General features: G+C 38.0%; 1 protein-coding gene and 1 long non-coding RNA gene across 2 annotated transcripts in view; one reads left to right on the plus strand and one right to left on the minus strand.

Annotated features, from left to right (window-relative positions):
* Positions 1 to 4,594: 4,594 nt before the first annotated feature.
* Positions 4,595 to 20,952, minus strand: part of NAMPT (nicotinamide phosphoribosyltransferase) — a 37,690-nt gene continuing 21,332 nt past the window's right edge. The window contains exons 5-11 of the mRNA XM_040644380.1: positions 19,417 to 19,575; positions 18,713 to 18,849; positions 13,462 to 13,687; positions 11,376 to 11,495; positions 8,939 to 9,079; positions 7,681 to 7,815; positions 4,595 to 5,783 (exon numbers count right to left, since the gene is read on the minus strand). Coding sequence (XP_040500314.1) covers positions 5,673 to 5,783; positions 7,681 to 7,815; positions 8,939 to 9,079; positions 11,376 to 11,495; positions 13,462 to 13,687; positions 18,713 to 18,849; positions 19,417 to 19,575 — 1,029 coding nt within the window. The 3' untranslated portion in view covers positions 4,595 to 5,672. The remainder of the gene's footprint in view (positions 5,784 to 7,680; positions 7,816 to 8,938; positions 9,080 to 11,375; positions 11,496 to 13,461; positions 13,688 to 18,712; positions 18,850 to 19,416; positions 19,576 to 20,952) is intronic.
* Positions 11,502 to 18,706, plus strand: LOC121105864. Its single transcript, XR_005838630.1, has 3 exons — positions 11,502 to 12,317; positions 12,630 to 12,716; positions 14,814 to 18,706. It is a non-coding gene; the product is annotated as an uncharacterized LOC121105864 (long non-coding RNA).

Consider the following 20,952-nt stretch of genomic DNA (forward strand, 5'->3'; position numbering starts at 1 on the left):
TTAAAAGGATGAGAGAAATAGGAACATGTTTGTTTCTGAGGAGAGAGTAACTGAAAGTCAGAACCTGAAAATAAAGAGTTATTCCCCCCCCCGCCCCCAGCTCAGAAATCTGGTAGAAATCTTCAGGCTACTCAGGAAGACCTCATCAGAATTAAACTTGTAGCCAATTAATTCATCAGGATTGCTCATAAGCACAAGAGCTAACCCATCTTAAGTTAAAAACTATGTCTTCCCGAAGTCAAAGAAGTAACAGCTCAGTGACCAATTACAGAATAAAACAAAAAAATAAAGTTGGTGAGGATAACTTTTTAAATTGAATTTTGTTGTCAACAAAGAATGGTGCTTCATTTCTCCGGGATGAATATAAATCAGTGTAAACCAAATTGTGTTTTTCTGCAGAGACAATGCTATAAACCAGTAGAAAAGTCAGCTGGCAGCTTCTGCTCAACAAGAGAGTAGCCCAGGCCCTGTAGCATGGTCAAAGCCCCCTGTCACCTGTGAAGACTCGTTAAGTCACCAAGAGTCTTTTCTGTCAAGGCAAAGGCTCAGTTACACCTGTGGTAGTCTACAGGCAAATCTCCTGATTATCAAGGACCCACTTCTATGTTCACTAGATTTTGGTGAAGTTGGTAATTTGATTCTAAAATTCCTTTTGAGAACATATTTCTCTTTGCTAGAATAACCTGAACAAATATTTTCGTAAGTTTTAACAGAACAAAGAGCTGTCAACCAAATTAAAGATGGAGTTGTCTCGGGGAACAGGTAACAATTAGAGAAACTTAAAACAGTCATTTGAAACGAGGTGGGAAGAACCAGACTACATGAGAGGTGACTGGTTTTATTTGGCTGCAGAATGCTTTGGCTGCTCTTTTTAAAAAACTAAACAAAATGTAAATCGTAAAACGTTCAAAACAAAACAATTTCAAAAATGCATTTAAAGGCTTGAACACTTGGGCCTGTGTCAGTGGAAGGCGTGTTTGTAGCACGCTAATGAAATCAAGAAATTTTTTATCGAGATTATTCCTTCCCTTCATTCATTACGTCAACAAATATTGACTGAGTACCTGGTAAAGAACATCAAACCTTTGGCAATACACAAAGTGCTTTTTATCGGTTTGTACTTGTCCGGGTGTGCGTGGACACTGGCTGAGCTCCTCCTCTTGCGGGCTGGCCTGGGTCGGGGTCTCACTGCCCGATCCCTTTAGGCGCACACCGCTCACTGCTGCAGCCTCCTCCTGACCTCCCGGCTCCTTCCCTTCATTCACTGAACATGCTGGTGGTGCCCGATACAACTTCTGCCATCTTTCTGGATGATTTTAGTGTCCACTGTCCAACCCAACTGCCCTGTCAGGTTTCCTGATCTTGTTTTGTGTCTCATGATCTTCTGCATTTAGCCACTTCCAAGGTCACAGCTTGCAAAGTACGACACCGTGAACTTGCTCCTCTCTGATCATTAATCCAAGCATCCCGGTCTGTGACTAGTGTTTCCTGTCCTTTCAAACCTGCCTGTTCCAGCAACTCCCAGCAGATCAGAGCTGCTATCGGCCTGTCCATCCCGCCTTCCCAGGGCTCTGTGGCTCCTCCTCATGTCCTTACCTACCCGGTTTAGATATGGAGGACCATTATTGCAGCAACTATTCTATCAGCACCCCTTTATCAGACTCATCTGCCACGCACCACGTACCTCCCCGTCCTCTGTGTAGGGTGCTCCTATGGAGGGAACAGAAGGATCACAATAGGCCAACTCTCAAGTTCTCAGTCACCAGACAGTCGGGTCCTCCACAATGTCCTACAGTCCTACTATGCCTCAGGTCACTTTACTCTCCACAGAAACTATTTTACTATTTTAAAACCTCCTTTTTCAAAAGCCCAATTCCCCTTGGTCTCTGACTTCACAGAGAACACCACGGTCTGCGTGTGCACCTACCCCGTTCCCATCTGAAAGCCTGCCAGTCTCTCCACCAGTGCTTTGGACCCCATCGTCTTCCACCCTCTTTGGACCCCAACACCATCACAGATTCCTTCTGCTCTGTTATCTTCAACTTCTCCCTCTTTCCCGAGTCCTTTTCAGATATAAAGCAGTAGCTAAAAAGGGAAAGGAAGACACATTGTTGCCTCACTTCTTGCCTCCTTTTCACATCCAGAATTTAGAGTTTTGTAAGGCAGCTGCCTGCTGCCATGTACTGCCGCTCCAGCTGTGGAGGGAGTGTTTGTAAGCTGCTAGTTATTTCCAGGTTCAACCCAGCTGATGCTCTTACTCCCTCCTCACTCTACTTGGTCTCTCAGCAGCATTCGACGCCGCGCAGAAACACTGCCTTCTTTCAGCCTTCCTTTACTCCTCCGGCTTTCATCTCTTTAGCTACTACTTGTCCGTCTTCTTTGCCGTAGCTTCTGCCACTTAACTTTTTTGGAGCTCCTCTGGGTTTGCCCTCAGTCCTCTTTTCCTGTTCTATCCTCCAGCAGAGATTGGCACATTTTTTCTTTAAAGGGCCGTAAATTTAGGCTTTGTAGGCCTTAAGGTCTCTGTTGCAACCTCTCCGCTCTGCCCCTGCAGCATGGAAGCAGCCGCAGGCACTAATCAGACTCATGCACGTGGCTTGTTCCGATCAAACTGCATTTACAAAAACATAGTCTGTCTCCCTAGAGAAGTACCCTTTCCTGTGTCTCTCATGACCAGCTATACATCAAATTCATACCTGGAGACCCTCCAGTCCCCAAGTCTGTATATCGAACTACCTAAATCAACCACATTTAAATGTCTCTGTGGCATCTCAGATCTTTACCTAGGAATTGTGCCCTTTCCCCCAAATCTGGTCTCCCTCTAGTGTCCTTAGTAAGTGGCAGTGCCATTCAGATGGCTGCACAAGGCAGAAAACAGAGGAGTCGTCCCTGATGCCTCTAATTCTTTGAATTGGAGGAATTCCTAAAAGAGGGTAAATCTAGAAATGGCCAGTATTTGAAGCACACAGTCAAATTTAACATTTCACTAATAGAAGCTAAACTTTATTTCCATGTTTATTACATGTTTATCTTTGATGTTGTATACATATTAGACTTAAACATACAAGTTGGGAGAAAAGCTGGACATTCTCCACTGAATGGGTTAAAAAGGAATGTAAAACAACTATAAAATACTTGTTTAAGTGTTGAATTCTGAATTATGGCAAACAGAACAATAATTACCTTGCCATTTTTCTCTTTCTAGTTTTCCAAGATGAATTTCATTATTTTCGTAACATTTATTTCAAGAAAGGAAATTAGGGATAATCATTAAAACCATCTGACTTGAAGTACAGAGTACAAATAAAGAGTCTTCAACACAACAACTATTTAAAATACAAATACTTCAGGATATTGTGAATCGAGAGGGATTAATTGACGTCAACTGCAAATCTAATGACTTAAGCAAACCCATACATGCCATTTGCTTTTGTCTGGAAGAGTCAGGCTGATTTAAAGGTGACACAGAGCAGAATTCTCTTTGATAACTATGTCAACCATTTGCTACTCAGAATGGGATGGCCAAATAGTAAGTGCTTAGTCACAGAAATTCAGATTAATCAGTTCCAAGTGGCTAACGGAATCAATCATCCCACCCTCTCTAATCTATGGCCGTGTACTAACGTACAGGTTTTGGCATTCACTGCTAAGTTTTAAAATAACACTGCTCTAGCTGCTCTGAAACTGCTGAGATTCACAGTACACAATACTCTGTGTAGTAGAATTCCAATGTTTAAACAAAATCAAACTTATAGGTGGTTATCAAAGTTATTTGGTAATAAATACGGTTTTTTAATTCTCTATAAGCCCCTTAGCACATTTTGTGAAGACAGCTGTGTTTTTAATAGTACTAATTTTTACTTAGATACATTTAAAAGAATCAGCTTATTTTCCACCAGGAACTACAGGATGAAAACTCTTCAACAAGTGTTTAGAATCACCTGCAAAAACCATGTTCTTTAAGAGACGTTATTCTACGGATAAATACCTTTCTCATGTAACTGTTTAGGACTGATGATTTATGGCTTTTCAATTTTTAAAATTTCACATTTAATGTCATGTTGTTAAAGCTTTCAGAATCGGTCTTCCAAGATCAAATTCTTAAATAAGAACAGAAATGACAAAAGACAAGCTCCTTATCTCTTAAACTTCAAGGCACACACTCCTTTTCTTAGACCCCAAGGGTCGACAAACTTTTTCTGCAAAGGGCCAGGTAATAAACTTTTCAGGCTTTCTCGGTCATATGGTCACTATGTAACTACTCCATTTCTGCATTGTCCTGAGAACACAGTCATAGACATAGACAAGTCATTTACAAAAAGGAGAGAGCAGTCTGAACTTGGCCTGTGGGCCATAGTCGGCCAACTCCTGCCTTAGAACAGATGTAAATAGAATCATGAAACAAATTGACTCAGAACCTAATCACTCTAGAACATTTTGATGTTGAACACTTTGAATATAGCCAACTTACGACTCTTAGTTAAGATTCTTCTATTCAAACTCATATCATCATGCTTTAATTTATCCTCATTTATGAACTTGCTTGAGCATTATTTACTGAGGGATTCAGTTTAAAATTAATAAATGATGTCCGTACAATTTAATATCCAATTTAATTTTTGAAAAACTTAATGAAAAATATAACAGAATCAAAACATTTAAAATAAGTACACTCACTACCCATTCCAGTAATTCATTTAAGTCATATCAACTATAGAATAGGAAAAATAAATTCAGAAGTGTAATTACTTTAAAATACACTACTTCCACTTTTGTTAATATTTTACATTTATGTATATATTCTATAGTGGAAGCAGAAATTCTCTCTAAAAACATCTCCTTAAAATCTTGAGGTGCATGTTAGAGCCACAGGCAATATCTGACATATAAAATTGCAGTACAGGCCTTCAGATTTGGCATTTCACTGGTACAATACAATGACCAACGTATAATCACTGTACAGTGCCTAGACATTCCAGTAAGAACCATTATTTTCTTTAATGTAGAATGATTAATACATATTCTACAAGGGGCAGTGAGGTTAGTAATTCTATAGGGTATGTCCCGACATAATTTTCAAATTGTACAATAACACAAACAACTCTGTTAAGGCCATGTTTTATTTGCTGATTAATGGACAAAAGGCAATGTAATTTATTTTCAAGTATTTTCTTGAAAGTCTGTGCTCATAAAAATCATGAAAAGTTGGAAAGACTGTTAAATCACTGAAACTTTAAATATATCTTACACAATCTTGTTTGTACAAAAATACAAGTTAAATATAAACATAAAGCAATCAATGATAATTTTATGCAAATCTGTTTTATGTGATCTTCAGTTATATATAAAAGTTTCTGGGTTCTGTTATTTGTGAAAAGATCGATACCAGATTGAATTACTATCTGTTGGCAAAGGGCCCTAAAAAGCTTACTTTAGCATTAATCCTTTACATGGTTAAGTGCATTTCCTAATTTGAGATCACCTAAACACTGGAAAAAAAAAAATGAAAGGGCAGTATGTCCATAAACCAACAAATAATTTGGCTGTAATGTATCATAAAACACAAGGAACCCCCACACATCTGTACAATAAACATTACATACTCACACGCAGGTGTGCAGGTGCGTGCATGCACGTACACACACACACACACACACACGCAGTCATAAAGCCTAATGAGGTGCTACTTCCAGTTCGATATTCAGCTCTGCGTTTTTTCGTATTTCATCAAATGAATAGCTTTTTGTCACCTTCCCATTCTTGAAGACCGTATGGAGAAGATCCTGCACAAACATAACAATACTAAGATGTAACGGTCATATTAGACTATCAAGCACAGTACTTCAGAATGCTTTGATGAATCAGACTGACTAGTCAAATAGACGTCCGATGGTGTTCAGATTATGAAATGACTTGGTGGAGCAGGCAGAGCGCATGGCAGTATCCAAAAAGGCTATGTAAAAATATTTAGCTTTCAAAGCAGCAATGATCTAAATATTCTTAAAATTTTTCCTTGAAGGGAAAACAACCCCACTAGCTGATCCATCTCTGTCTTCAGGTAGAAGATGCTTGTTGCTCAGCTGCCCGGAAGAGTCATGGCTGACAGTGAGCAAGGGAAGCCTGCCAGACCTTCCCTTGTTCCTAGACAACAGGTTCAACACTGATTAAACTTACCAAACCCTGGAATTTAATAAATTTCCTAGTCACTGAGTTTTGGACTAAAAAACAAGAAACCAAACCAGAAACAAAAGTAAGTGTTGATTTCTTGATGAATGCACAGTGACCGATTTAAAAACTGTGTATACTGCAGAAGTGACTGATACATGTAATCCATTTGATCTAAGCAGGGCTAACAACGGCCGAGATTAAACCTACATCCCCTTTTGAGTCTGGTAAATAAGGAACTATCCGCCTGCCTTCAGTTTCTCTTTAAAATACCCACAGACATAATCTGTCATGCCTCAGTTTTCCATCAAGATTGAGGTGCATGACCTTTTCTTTCATAAAGTTAAGTACTATGAAAGAATGGTGATTCCTACTCTTAAATCAAAATGCCACTTAGGATTATAACTGATTACTGCCTCAAACGTTCTAGAGTATCATCTATATACTCTTAAAATCAGTGCCTTTTTAAAGTCAAGTTAGGACTGCATCTTAAGTGACTCTAGTCCATCTGGAATTCAGCAAACTCTTGGGAGCTATAAGAGTGAAGTGAAGGTTACCAAAGCCCTACACAGCAGGCTAGACCTAAAAGTTTAGGGACTAATACTTTTCATTAAAGACAAGAATATCAGATATGGTATTAAGAATCATAGTGATGTGTAAACTTTTTTTTTTTTTTGGTACTACTTCTGAGAACATGAACGCTCATGAGTAGTTGCCCTCTACAAGTGAATGTTTGTTTTCAATCCAGTGGCTTACAATTTTGTAACTTCTGAGTTCACAAATATAAGTGTACTTCTGCATGTTAAGGACCATTAGATCACATGGCCCACTTCAGCACAATATTAATTTTTATAGTTTGGTTGATTTGAATCAGAAAACTTGGTTCAGTCTAGGTTTCACCAATTATTATAATGCCATCAGAATCCAGTCCTGAGCTTTTCATATCGTAAGATAACTAAGATAACATAATTTGCTTTTTTTTTTTAATAAGCCCAGATTTGCTCTGAGAATCACAAGACTAAAGAAAACCATCTCGACTGGATTCTGTTAGGTTTAAAAAAATGCAATTATCTTTAACATCTCAGAATTTGGACAGCCCTTCCTTTATTAAAATTACCGAAGTTTTACTATAGCATAAATAGCTTCCTTTAAGTATTCTTGGCTATTCCTCTTCAGAAATTATTTGCTGCTAAATTGGCAGTAAGAGTAAGATCAAATACACAAAACCTTGTTGAAGATATCAATCACTACCCTGTGGGTCACTACCTGGAAGAACTTTTATCTTTTTTTTTTTTAAAGTTTTTCACCCATTATATGCACAAACTCACTTATGATCTAGCCCCTTCATCTAATTTTGGTAGGCTAGGTCAGCATTTGTACACTTTTTACAACAAAAGTACTTTGTCCTTCAAGAAAAAATTTGTTCTGAAAATTTAAAAATACAACATAAGAGTCCCCTTTAATTTGGAAAGCTAACCTACTGTTAAAAAAAAAAGATCAGCATAGATAACATACATGACCGTATTCCTCAAGGTCTCCTTTTCCTTCCTCAAGTGTAACAAAATTCCCTGCTGGTGTCCTATGTAAAGATAATCGACCCTTTTTGGATCTTTTGTTGGGATCAGCAACTGGGTCCTTGAAGACATTAATCTGGAAGAAAGAGAAATAAGGAGACTACTCAATTGCCATTAAAGAAGAAAGCTTATACATAATTCGTACATAAACTTCAGGTACTTTTTGGTATAACGAAACAAATCTACATCCAGCTTTTAGAAGTATACCTCCAGCCAGTGTTGGAGGACACAGTGTTCTGTTACGTACGTACGAACAAAATCCAAGTCTTGAATATCCTTCCTTACCACTGTAGATACCTACTACTCTAGCTGTAGGAAGTCGCTGAAGTTAACATGTGACCCTTCAGGGATCTTTCATATTTTGAATTACCCTTAAGTGACTCAGGTACAGCACATGCATGCTGCTGGGGGGAAAATAACTATGTCAACTGTACATAATCTGTGGCAAGGGAACTAGGATATTTACTAAGGTAAAGGCTTCCATTCCATTACTTGATAACCTTTCCTTTTGTTACTTTATTCTTTGTTACTGTGAAAAGCAAAGAGGATCTAGAGAACCTGAAGAGAACAGAAGGTTTGTTTAAAGATCAGAAAGGTAGGAGGCCAACATAACAGAAGCAAGTAGTGAATCAACCCCAGAACTTTCCAAAGACGGGCAGAATGAGGTAAAGCAGGGAACCAGCCCAGGTGTCCTGAGGAGATCTTAGTCTCCCCCACTCCCACCTTTGGATTTATAGATTCTCAAGAGTCTATGAAGGGCCAGGGTGACTGCAGTTCAGATGCCTGAAACAGGCACGTTGGGTTCTCATGTTTTAAGGCTAGTCGAACAGGATTCTGGTATCACAACTCCAGCTTCATGCTCCACGTTCCTAAACCACTTGACAGTGCTTACACACTCACTTATCTTTAATCTGTGATGGCTAGGTGAGCTGACATTCCCACTTGAAATGGGTCAGCTTTTGGACTCAAAAGTGTAATACTGAAGCTGTAAGAAATGACTGGACTGCCTCATCTCTCAGATCTTATTTTTCCTCCTCTCTCCAAGTCATGTCTCTTTTCTTTCCTTGTTTAGAGTCAAGGTCAGTGGTACATGACAACATATTATGAGTTTAGGACCATATCCTTTGGTAGAATGCAGGTATTCAATGCAATAGACACAGAAAGAAGTTACTAACGGGTGTAGAAGTCGGAGGACATACCCCAAGGCCGTTGGTTACAACGTAACTACACTTGAAGGAACAATTCAGGAGATCTCTCGTTAACTTCTGTAGCAAAGCTCCACCAGAACCAAAGGCAATGTTTTCAATACTCCATTTTTTTTGCTTCATGCCTTCTACAATCTAGAGGATTAAAAAACAAAAACTAAGTGATCTGAAAGAGGAAGGTTATTTTCCCTGAGCCATACTGATGAATAAAAACATCCTAGAGCCATTTTGTAACACCATACATGGTGAGGTAAGAGTAAGGCCTACAGAGTTACACTCCAAATTTTCTCTTTTAAAAGAAAAGGTGTAAGTGTGAAAGGAGGGGATTTCATTCCAAGCGCCTGCATGTGTGGTGTTTCCACCGTGACTGTGGTTAGGGTTGGGGGAATGAAAGATATGAGGGAATGAGAAACAGCTGGTGAGAAAGCATTTCAAGTTTCGTGTCTATCACAAAAGGGGATTCTGCCTCTTTTCCTAAGTAAGTAGACTGATTCCGGTATACAGAAACCTAGGGCAGGGTTATATCATCAACTCCATGAGACGTTACAGGGAAGACTGACCATGAAGAGCCAAGTTCAAGAGTGAGGCTGACAGGGAAGTCTGTTGTTTGTGAAGTTAAGTTTTTCATCATTTTCAAAATTAAGGCGTCTAGTGTATGTAGAAAGCAAAACTGCTACAATTCCTTTTCCTGCTTCTGAAAACTTATTTCAACCCCCTCCAAGATGAAGAAAGCAGGTATTCCCCTCTAGGTCACACAACACACAAGTGCATCTGCATTAACAGACTACTCATCTCTGACCAAGGCTGCACCAAGGCCAAAGAGTATCTGTCTCGATATTTAACTTCTTGTTCGTAAAGTTAAAAACAAAAAACCAAACCTCAAGTTTAAAGCTGATTCTCAAAATTTATTTAAAAAAAAAAAGAAAACTGAAGAGTTTCAGTTTTTACAGGGAAGTTCACAAACCCGACTGAACAAGCTAGCTGACTGCTGGGTGTGAGCCATGGGAAGGACCCTGCGCTGATGGGCTCTCTGGAAATGGCACAGGCCCCTCCCTGCCCATGATTTTTCATGTAAAAAGGGGAGAAATGTGTGTGAGGGCACCTGCTAAACTGGCTAAAGTGTAGGTATGGGGAGCAGCTCTTAACCGATACCAAGGTAAGAAACCTTTAATTTAGCGGAGCTAAGGAGACAAGAGCAATTAAAAATGCCCGCTGAGATCTCTGTACTCAGGTCTTCCTTCTCACTGCAGACTTCTGTCTTCCTTCCTTTTCACAAGAAAGCCCCTAACATCCCCACACCAAATGTCTTAGAGTTGTTTGGGGAGTTTCCACTTTCATTTAGGTAAGGCAGTTTGGGAGAGCTGGTGAGAAAAACCCTCACTTCTGTAACTGCAAGAGATCTGTTCCAGAAACCTTGCTCTGGAACTCTGAATGCACATCACCACAGAACTACACTTTGTTATACGCCATAGCTCTTTCTTTTAAATGGATCTTTGGGACACAAACTAGTTCCAATTTGGGTACTGACCTTACTCTCACCACACCAAATTCTTGCAAACAAAAAAATCCTTTGGTAGACTTGTGGGTGCTAGCGGAGATGGATGGACAGTAAAACACCAGTGCTTAACAACAGCGGACAGTGTACAGCATGGCATCAGTGACAGCCTTCATTTTTATGGAGTATTTTAGGTATTAAAGTTATAGCACTTTAAAAGCTTATTTGAGCAAAAAGGCAAAAATGTTAAGATAACAGAGGCTACATCTACCAATAGTGATGACAGTCAATGCTTAATTTAGAAGAGGTGACAAACCATTCTGTACTTTCCAAGAAAGCACATAGTAATGCCACTGGAATTTCATAGTCTATTCCAATAAAACACACCTTTTCAAGCTGTGTCTAGACTTTTCATTTTATATACAAGGAAGTGTTCCTTAACTGGCATTTTCCTGTTTCATAGTGACACTTCATTAGTCACAGCATCAAGGATGCCCAATGAGGACAGAGAGTAGTAAGTGTGGTCTGGCTGCTACATCTAGACTTGTATTTTCTCTTCCTTATAATTTTCTTAATATTTTCTCTAGGTTATTTTATTCTAGGAATATAGTGTATAACACATAGAATAGAAAAATATGTGTTCACTGACTTGTTATTGGTAAGGTTTCTGGTCAATAGGCTATTTGGAGTTAAGTTTTGGGGGAGTCAGGAGTTATATATGGATTTCAGACTGTGCTGGGTGGAGGGGGTATCGGCACCCCAACCCCTGCATTATTCAAGGATCAACTGTGTTTATAAATAAGCACTTAACAGAAAAGACAGGATCATAAACATTTATGAAAAGAATCAGAGCTGTACTTAAATTATTAATGTGCTATTTATCAAACTGGTAAGGAACTTGATTGCTTTATTGGAACTTTAATATAAAATACATACCTCTTGTAAGGTATTAATATCTACTCCGTCCCCTTGAATAATTCGAAGATAAGGTGGCAGCAACTTGTAGCCCTTTGAGTTCTCAGTAACAGGGAACTTCTTACCCAAAATATCCAAAACCTGTAGGGGAAAATACACACCCAACATAAAATAACTAAAACTGAAAAAAAAAAAAAAAAAGTATAGAAGCTTTCCACAGTTAAAAAAAAATGACTGCTTTCTAGACAATCTTGAGAATATAAAAATGGATCAAATTACTTAAAAAGTTTTACAACACTATATACAAGCCTTCTAAAATTTAGTCTCAATTCCTTTTGATTATATTAGAAACAGGCATGCTATTTTTCTGTCATGTCAATGTATACCATAGAGTTGCTCAAAATACAAGTTTTCTACTTCCCATCTTTCAAATTGTACAGATTCAAGAAAAAAAATCTTTAGGAAATTAAAACAGTAAATATAAGTGAACAGAGTGGCCCAGTCAAAGCATGCTGGGCCTGTGACCCAGAGGTCAATGAATCAAAAACAGTAAATACCATATTTTTAATAGGTATATAATACATCATTTGACAAACCTATAATTATGATTGGATTTATTCTGCCTATGCCCAACAGTTTGTTTGGCTCATTTACTTTTTAGATTTATTTGAGAGAGCGCAAGCATGAGCAGGAGGGGCAGAGGGAGAGAGAGAATCTGAAGTAGACGCCGCACTGCGCGAGGATGCAGGACTCCATCCCGCGACCCTGAGATCATGACCTGAGCCGAAATCAAGAACTGGAGGCTTAACCAAATGTGCCACCCAGGTGCCCAGTTTAGCTTCTTTCATCTGACAGAACCCAAGTATGAATCCAACCGAATTACAAACCTCAAGGAAATTATCATCTACAAAGCTGAAAATGAAGCGTATACAACCCAAGTTTCTCTGAAGTTCTCATTTAAAGGTGATACCCATTTTTTAAAAGACAAACTGCATATTATGCAAATCATCCCACTCATTCATTGCCTACTAAGTTTTAGAACAGCTGAAATTCCTAAACACTGATCTAAAATTTCTCAGAAAGCTTGGTCAGAGATACAAAGACCTACCAGACACATATTTACCCCCAATCACTCCTTTTTCCTAAATAAAGATTTTACCAATGAGAAAATTCCATATTGATGACTTGGTTTATTCTTAACTAGGTCAGTACATTTTTATTAGGTAACAGGGAAAACATGAAACCTGTTAAGTTTGCTAAAACCAAATCTGTTAGTATTTCAGACTAAGACCTTCAAAATGGCCTGTTACTGAACGGGATAGGAAAAGACTTCCTTGGTTCTATATCCACCTTTCTCAAGGGGTAAGTAATTTATCATCTAATCACTTAGCTGGGAGAGTGTGGTAAGAAAGCCAGAAAGATCTATGTTGGACACTTGGCATATTTTACATGTTGTGTGACCTTTAGCAAGTTATTTTAACCTAAGCCTGTTGCTTTGTCTATAAAAAAGAGTACTATTTATCATAAGGTCTTCATAGAGATTAAATGACACAGCTTAAGTAAAGCACCTAACACAGTATTTTTCTAGTGGTAGGCATCAAATAACCTCTTACTAATGATTTTCAGAGAAGGCAAACTAAGTCGACTTACTGAACGCTAAAAAAAAAACCCAACAAAAACAAAAAAAGAAAAGAAAAAAAATGCAGCAACGCTACATTGAGGGTCAACAGTATCTCCAAAGAATCACTACCTGAAAAGTATTTTCGAGTTTTTATTCCATGTCACCTTGCATGTATTTCTTCTGCACTAAAAACTTCAAAGGTATAGCAATGATTTGTAGGTAAAGAAAAACCACAAACTTGATGACCAAATCACAGGATTAATTTAATTTTCAAGCAGAAAATATCTGTTCGATGTTATTATCTATTTGATGATACAAAAATAACCCCAGAACTGTGGGTATCCTTGGACAAATTTATTACTCTCCCTGGGCTGCAATTCTAAAATAGATAGTTCTGAAATGGCATGTGCACAAATGAAATTAAAACAGTCCTGATATAGCTCATCTACAGGCATTTTAATAATCAAGTTATGTGTTAAAATTTACCTTTAATACAGTGTCCAGAGGATTTCCAGAATCAGGTCTGATTATTAGTGGTGCCTCTGTACTTCTTGACAGTATTAAGTGTCTTAGGTCTTCACCCCATATTTTTTCACATGCGTTGTAAATGTCATAGCTATCACTGACCACAGATACAGGCACTGATGAAAACTGTGTTACTATATGTTCAAAAGCATCTTTTTCACGGTCTTTCCCCCAAGCTGTTATGGTACTAGGAAACAAAATGAAAACAGAGATTTACTTAGGCAGACACATTATCTATTCCTGAATCACATCTCATGTACTATATTTACACCATCAATCCCACAAAGAAGGTGAGTGAGCTTAATGAATACACATCATAAGGTTCACTGACTATTTGGGGCACACCACCCCTTGGCTGATGTTTAAGACTATAAGAAATCTTATTCCTGTCCCATAGTTATTTTAACTCTTAAAGTCATAGTCACCCAACTTTTTTTGTATTCCTAAACCTACTCATTTAAAATCAGTTCACTAGGGGGGCATGGCCGGCTCAGTCAGTAGAGCATGTGACTCTTGATCTCAGGGTTATGAGTTCAAGCCCCATGTTGGGTGTAGCGTTTACTTAAAAAAATCAAATCAGATCAGTTAACTACAAAAAGCCCCTGCTGAATGCATGCTGTACATTATGCCAAGATGTCAGAAAGAATGGACACATATTCCTATTATTTTGCTAGACAATGCAAGCATTTGGCTCCCTTCTGTGAATTTTCAAAACCATACACCAATAATAGCAGGGACAATATGTCTTTTTCAACTTTAAAAATCTTAAAGGCAATTACTTAGGCAATTATTTGTACTGTACCATATATACGTATAGTCAGCTAACCCTTTACTGGTTATATCTTCAAATTGCCAGTAACAGGCAGCCATTTATTTCATCTATAGAGTATCCACTACTAATTAATACATACCCAGGGAATGTAAGAATTTTACTACTTAGCTTGGGCAAAACATAATTAAGATGGGAAATAAAATGTGAGAGTTTCTATTAGGCAAAAACTGCTGATTCTTCTTATTGACTAGAATAATATGTAACAAGTACTTCTTGGTTAATAAATGTAAGTCAAACAATTTAATAATGAATCTGAAAACTGTTAGCAGCTCCTCATGCCAAGAATTTTTCCTTCTCCCTAATTTCCTAGTTTTCATCTCTACCCCGTCCATTTTTCTAAGTAAAATAAGGGGAAGACAACCCATTCATTTATTGTATAACCCCATGCGGGTACAAGTTTATCTCAAAACTGTTTGAAGAGTCATACTAATCTATGATTGAAACTGTCATTTCATCACGGGTTTTGTTTTTCCCTCTAAAGGACTGGAGTAAACTATTTTCCCATGCTGTCGATGAAATGCTGGTGCTAACAGAGCATGTACACTTCAGGGTTAGAAAGACTTAGCGACCCAGAGACTATTTTGTCTGAAATGGAGAGACAGCACGTCTATTCACATAAAACTCATTTTAGAGGGAACACTCTTCCTGACCAGGACAGAGGCTGCCAGGAGCTACGAAGCCAACTCCCTACTTCATGCCAGCATCTGCAGACTAAAGGGAAAATTAAGACATGGATAAAGACAAGTCCCTTCTTCACATCAAGAACTACTGTCTTTTTAAGGATGGAGAGAATTGAGCTCAAAGAATACCAACACTAGAGAGCTTTGCAATAGGAGAATGAACTCATAGAGGTAAAGCTGGTCACCTACACAGTGATGTTTTCGCAGTGTTGTTATCAATACAGTTACCTAACTCTGCTCTTTGTATCACCCACCACACTTCACTGTTCGTTTTTAGTCTTTTATCTTACTTGCTTTCTCTTTGGCACCTGAACTTTCTTGAAGCTTTCCTTCCCATGACCTCAGTGACCTCTCCCCCATTTTTATTTTTTTCCTATTTCTATGGTTCCTCTTCAGTCTCCCTCAGAGGCTGTGTTCTCCTTCAATCTAACCATAGGCTCTGATCCCGTGCATGCTTTCCTCCATCTATCTCCGTGTGAAAAACAAACACTCAAAGCTTAAAAAAAAAAAAAAAAAAAAAAATCCCTTTGTGGTAAGGGTTTCCAAAATCTATATCTTAGTCCATATGTAGACATTTCCTCCATAATCCAATTATAACACCTTTTCTTCTGATAATAGTATTTGGTATATGGAGCTCATAAATATTTGTTCAGTGAATTCTAATGCTATTATTCCAGTTTCTAGCATCAAATCAAAATGATATCTATCTTTCCAAAGTTGAGGGAAAGGTTATGTAATACCATATTTATTTATTTTCCTCCTTAATGTTCCATTGATTTATTTTTGTTTTACTTATATAGTTTAACAAGGCAGTTTTACATAAGCTCAAAAAAGTAAGCATTTTCTTAACCACATGATGTACAATTTTAAATTGGGTTCCACATTAAATAGTATAATACCTCTTAAATTTTTTGGTCAACCAAACTTTCCCCACATCTTTGGGTTCAGTGGGGTTTTTAAAAATGTGTTATTACTGGCTATAAGAAAGCATGGCTTTGCTTTGGTCACTCTCAGAGTAAGTAAATCAGGAATGTGAAAACCATTATATGACCAGGGCAAAATTAGAATCTGAGTATGTGAACTGACAGTGTATTGGGAAGAAAACAGAAAAGTCCTATTAAAACAAATGATAACAGCATATATTTAAGTCCAGATTTGTACATTCCTTAAAATATTTGTAGCAACAACGGCAATGCTCTTTTAGAGTTCTCTTATTGTGAAATTATTTTACACGCTAGCTCATTTATCCTCACTGACCTTCTGATGTTGGAGACCTGGGGTTTTAGCTCTTCCTTTTGTTTGGCTGGCTGGATGAACTGAGGAAGGGAGAGAGAAATGACTTGCCCAAGCCACCCAGACTGTCAGCTGTAGGGTTCACTGGGTCACTCAGATTTCCCAGCTTTCAGTCCAAAGCTCCTTTCACTATACCATGCTATTGTTTAAGAGACTTTTCTATTTAAGACCACCTGAAATATTCTTATAAAGAGTCAAATACACAAAAGTAGTAAATATTATGAGACTTTAAAATGGATTTCACCCTGTTTTAACATGAAAACCCTAAGGAAGACATATCTATCTTTATTCTCAGATTTATAGTATCACACTCGTGATGTTACTGCTGTGGAAACCAAACCATCAGTGAAGAGTCTAATATATGCATACTACTTACATTTTTGTTTTTTTGGTGTTTTTTTTTTTTATTTATTTGAGAGAGCATGAACAGGGGGAGGAGCAGAGGGAGAGGGACAAGCAGACTGAATGCGGAACCAGACGCAGGCCTTGATCCCAAGACCCTGAGATCATAACCTGAGCCAAAACGAAAAGCCAGCTGCTCAATGCACTGGGCTATCCAGGCACCCGCAGTATACTAAAAACTCAAGTTTTTAGAAGATGTACATACATCTAGGTCCAAAATAAAAATACTGTAATCCTAGAACCTTCATCTGTTCATGACTTCCCTGTGTTCTCACTTTTGTGAGTCTTGACTGTGAGAGTATTTAACAAGGCCCTACTGATACAGCAATGCCCGTGAATGTTTGCAGAATCCACCTTCTACCAGCCCCAATCCAATCATCAAGTTCTAGCACTTTCATCTCCCAAGCCATTGCTCAGGTTTAGCCACTTCTTTCCGATCACTGAGCCACTGGGTTCTGCACCTTGTCATCTCTCCAAACTATTGCAACTGCTTCCTATTCAGCCTCCTAACTTCTTGTTTCTGTCAATTCATAGGCTATCCTGCTATCTAAACAATCTTCCTAAAATATTTCTCTGATGACAAAACTCCTTATGCTCAAAACTTCAATGCTCACTTCCCATTTGAAGAAGTAATGAGATTAACCTAGCATCATGTGCAGTTAACATTCAATGTCAAATGAATTTGAGGGCTTTTACTAACCTGTCTTCTGAGTCTACCCTATGTTCCCAACAAAATCCCTTTTATGTTTCAGCCTCTAAACACATTCACTCGACTCTTTCAGGACAATGCTTGACTTGTAGTAGGCATGCAATAAAGATTTACTCAGAGAATGCTCAATCTCCCATGTCTGCCATTAAATTCTGCCATTCCTTCAAGAAGTGAAGATTTCACACAACCATCTCTACAAAAGCTTTCTTTCTTTCTTTCTTTTTTTTTTTGAAGATTTATTTGACAGTGAGAGAGGGAACACAAGCAGGGGGGAGTTGCAGAGGGAGAAGCAGGCTCCTCGCTGAGCAGGGAGCCCGATTTGGGGCTCGATCCCAGAACAGTGGGATTATGACCTGAGCCGAAGGCAGACACTTAATGGATGAGCCACCCAGGCGCCCCTACAAAAGCTTTCTTGATCCTGCCAGTGAGATAACACCTCCCTTTCCTTCCCTTGCACCACTAGAGCACTTAAACCCCTTTAAAAGTACTACATCAACAGAGGCAGAATGTTGCTAGTGTAGTATTTTTATACTGAAGATATGGTCAATTTCTTGTATCTTTCTATCCCTTATAGCACCCAGTAGATTGCCTTGGATAAAAGCTCAGCTTTATTCTAAAACTCACTGCTGGTTTTAGCACCCTGTGAAATCCAAATATCAACAGAACTTAATAAACTTTCCCAAACTGATTACAGTAAATAATTTTTGTTATTAAGAACCAGAAATCAGGTTTGGCATACACTGTAAAAACTCCACTTTCAATACAGTTACTCTGGGAGCAGAGCGGCCGCACTCTGGATCATAACTGCCTTCTAGTTTAACTTGAGCTGGCTTAGCCATAACCGATAAGGAGGCATAAAGAGAATCTCAACTCTCTCCCTTTCATCAAAGGGCCTTGCTCGTCTCCAATCGAGGGTACTGCATCCAGGTGGCTACTTGCAGGGCACGTAGAAAGCAGGAACCGGGAAAAAGTGACCAAGTTTTACAGGGAGTGTTCCTAGATTTACAAATAAAACATGTGGCAATAGAGCAGCTGAAAAAGTTCTTGAAACTTACATGCAATGTAAGTCAAAAGAAAAGCTCTTTAATAGTTTTTATTAGGATGGCTCAAAGTTCTCTACCTCTCTGATACTAATCTTTAATACCTAGTATAAATACTGAATTTGTATTGCTTACATTTGTGAAGATTTACTATAGTTCCTGGCTTATAAGCAAAACATCACTGGATCATCAATACAAAAGTGAAAAACGTCATTTTAGAAAACAAATGTTTAGGAGGACAAAAACAGACTTGTACCTGTGTTCTGCTGCTGGAACAGAATAGCCTGGAACAGGATCTTTCGTTCCATAGTATTTTTTAACAAAAGCAATTCCCGCTACTGTATCTGTTCCTTTGAAGTTAACCAAATGAGCAGATGCTCCTATGCCAGCAGTCTGGAAAAGAGACCACAAACCAAAGTCCAACAGAAGAAAAAGACCTATACTTTGAGGTATAGAGTGGATCTCTCAAAGGAGTTGCTGTCTTCATCTATTCTTGGAGAGATATTTAACTATTATCAGAGGTAACAGTTCCTATGACAAAGATTCAGTTTTTCCTAAATATTTAAGGAGTCAACTGTTACCTTCTGCAAGAGACTTACTGAATAGTGACCCACCCTCATTTCCCACCAGCCTCTTTTCCGTTACTCTGCCTTGTGCTTTTCTGTGTTATCTGACACCTGCTATATTTATTATAATATATAACATTATCTTACTGTCTGTCCATCCATTCCAATATATTAAGGATAGGGACATTCATTGAAAGCTTCATTCCACATACTGTAAACAGAGGCTCTAACACATAGGAGCTACTAAATGTGCATCTATTGACTGAATGTTGGAATTTCAAAATGTAGCCTATTCAGAACCAAGATCAGTATCAGTAACTTCCCCCAAATTTATAATGGTAATCTTAACCAACAAACCACATTCTATTAAATGAAGTTCATTTCAGTTTCTTACCTCTTGGGAAGAAACTCCTCTGTAGCCAAAATCATGTAACTTGTATTCCAGACCATTTAAGTTACCAGATGTCTCCAGCAAATATTTGGCCAATATTTTCTTCTGCTCTCTAGAATTTGTGGCCACTGTGATTGGATACCAGGACTGAACAAGAATAGTCTGTAGTGATAAAATTAATCATAAGTATTAGAATATAAAATATCGAGTTCTTTCTGAGGAACACCCCTGCTTTCTCTGGAGGTATGTCCCAGACCTCCATACTACCTGAAATGCCAGCTAGACATCTGAACTGTATAGCAAGACGCCCATCATGTGTGTTCCAGATACAGTGCATTTCTTAGCTCTCAAATTAGCAACAAAGGATAAACACGGCAGGACCTCAATAGTAGAGAACATCAGATTACCTAGTTTCTATCCCAAAGTGCCAATGAAGCAAATAATATTTAGAGAAACTTTCTGTGATAAAGGACCTTTTTTTAAATTTTCAATCTGTCATGGACAAATAGTTTTATAAAATACACTCGCACTTAGGTGTTGAGGGAATTACCATGAAAGTTTCTAAAAAATTTGGTTATCCTCAATTTCTTTATTTAATGTGGACCTGCATCAAATAGTTTATGGGCCAACATGGGAATACACTTTGAATAGTATGGGTCTAAAGAATTAAGCATTTACTCTTCTACATAGTCTTGGATCTAATTTTTCCTTAGATCGATTACATGACTACTGGTAAGTTATTTAGTTCAGAGATGCTTTCGCTTGGCACTAGAGAATTCTATTCACTGAGTTATGCTTTATGTCCTTGGCTTTTATCAAGTCATTTTAAGAAAGCTACATGAAACATTTCTGCATACGCTGTAAAACTGTGAGGTCACTATTTTATAATTCTTTCTAACAGCAAAAAGGTTTGGTTTTGCTTTTTGGTTGGAAGAGATGGTTACGTTTAGCCCAATGTGTTCATTCCTCAGTGCTCTGTATGTCTGAGACATCTTTGCAGAACCCTTGAGCTCTTCTAAACACGTTTTGAAATCTGATTTAAGAACTAAGTCTTCTTCTAGCACCAATATTGATGTTGATAAAGCTATTCAATAATTTTAGTGGGTTTTAAAATTCAGTGTATGGTGAATAGCAAAGGATATTAGCAATAACTTTGAACACACTGGGAAAGGTCATTGTAAGGAATACTATTTAGTACTATTTAAAATGTTTTAAATCAAGGATTGCCTGGAGACCATCTTTAAGTTTGTAAGTAACAAGTTTGCTGGATTTGGTAACAGACTTCATTTATAAGGTGGTAAACTTGGGGATGGATAAGATTAGGATAAACCTCCTCCTACCCTTGCAACAGAAACCCAGGAAGGATGCAAAGTTACTATGTAGAAGTCTCTTCTGGAGACTTGGTATTTAAACAGTTTTTTATAAAACACAGGATCTATCAGAAACTATAACAGGGATTGTGTCAGACCATAAACTAGTGTGGCTTAGATAAAAATAGCTAATAAGGACTGAAATTATTTAAGATCATATATATTAATA

Source organism: Ursus maritimus, unplaced genomic scaffold, assembly GCF_017311325.1.
Source record: "Ursus maritimus isolate PB19 unplaced genomic scaffold, ASM1731132v1 scaffold_3, whole genome shotgun sequence".
Classification (NCBI taxonomy): domain Eukaryota; kingdom Metazoa; phylum Chordata; class Mammalia; order Carnivora; family Ursidae; genus Ursus; species Ursus maritimus.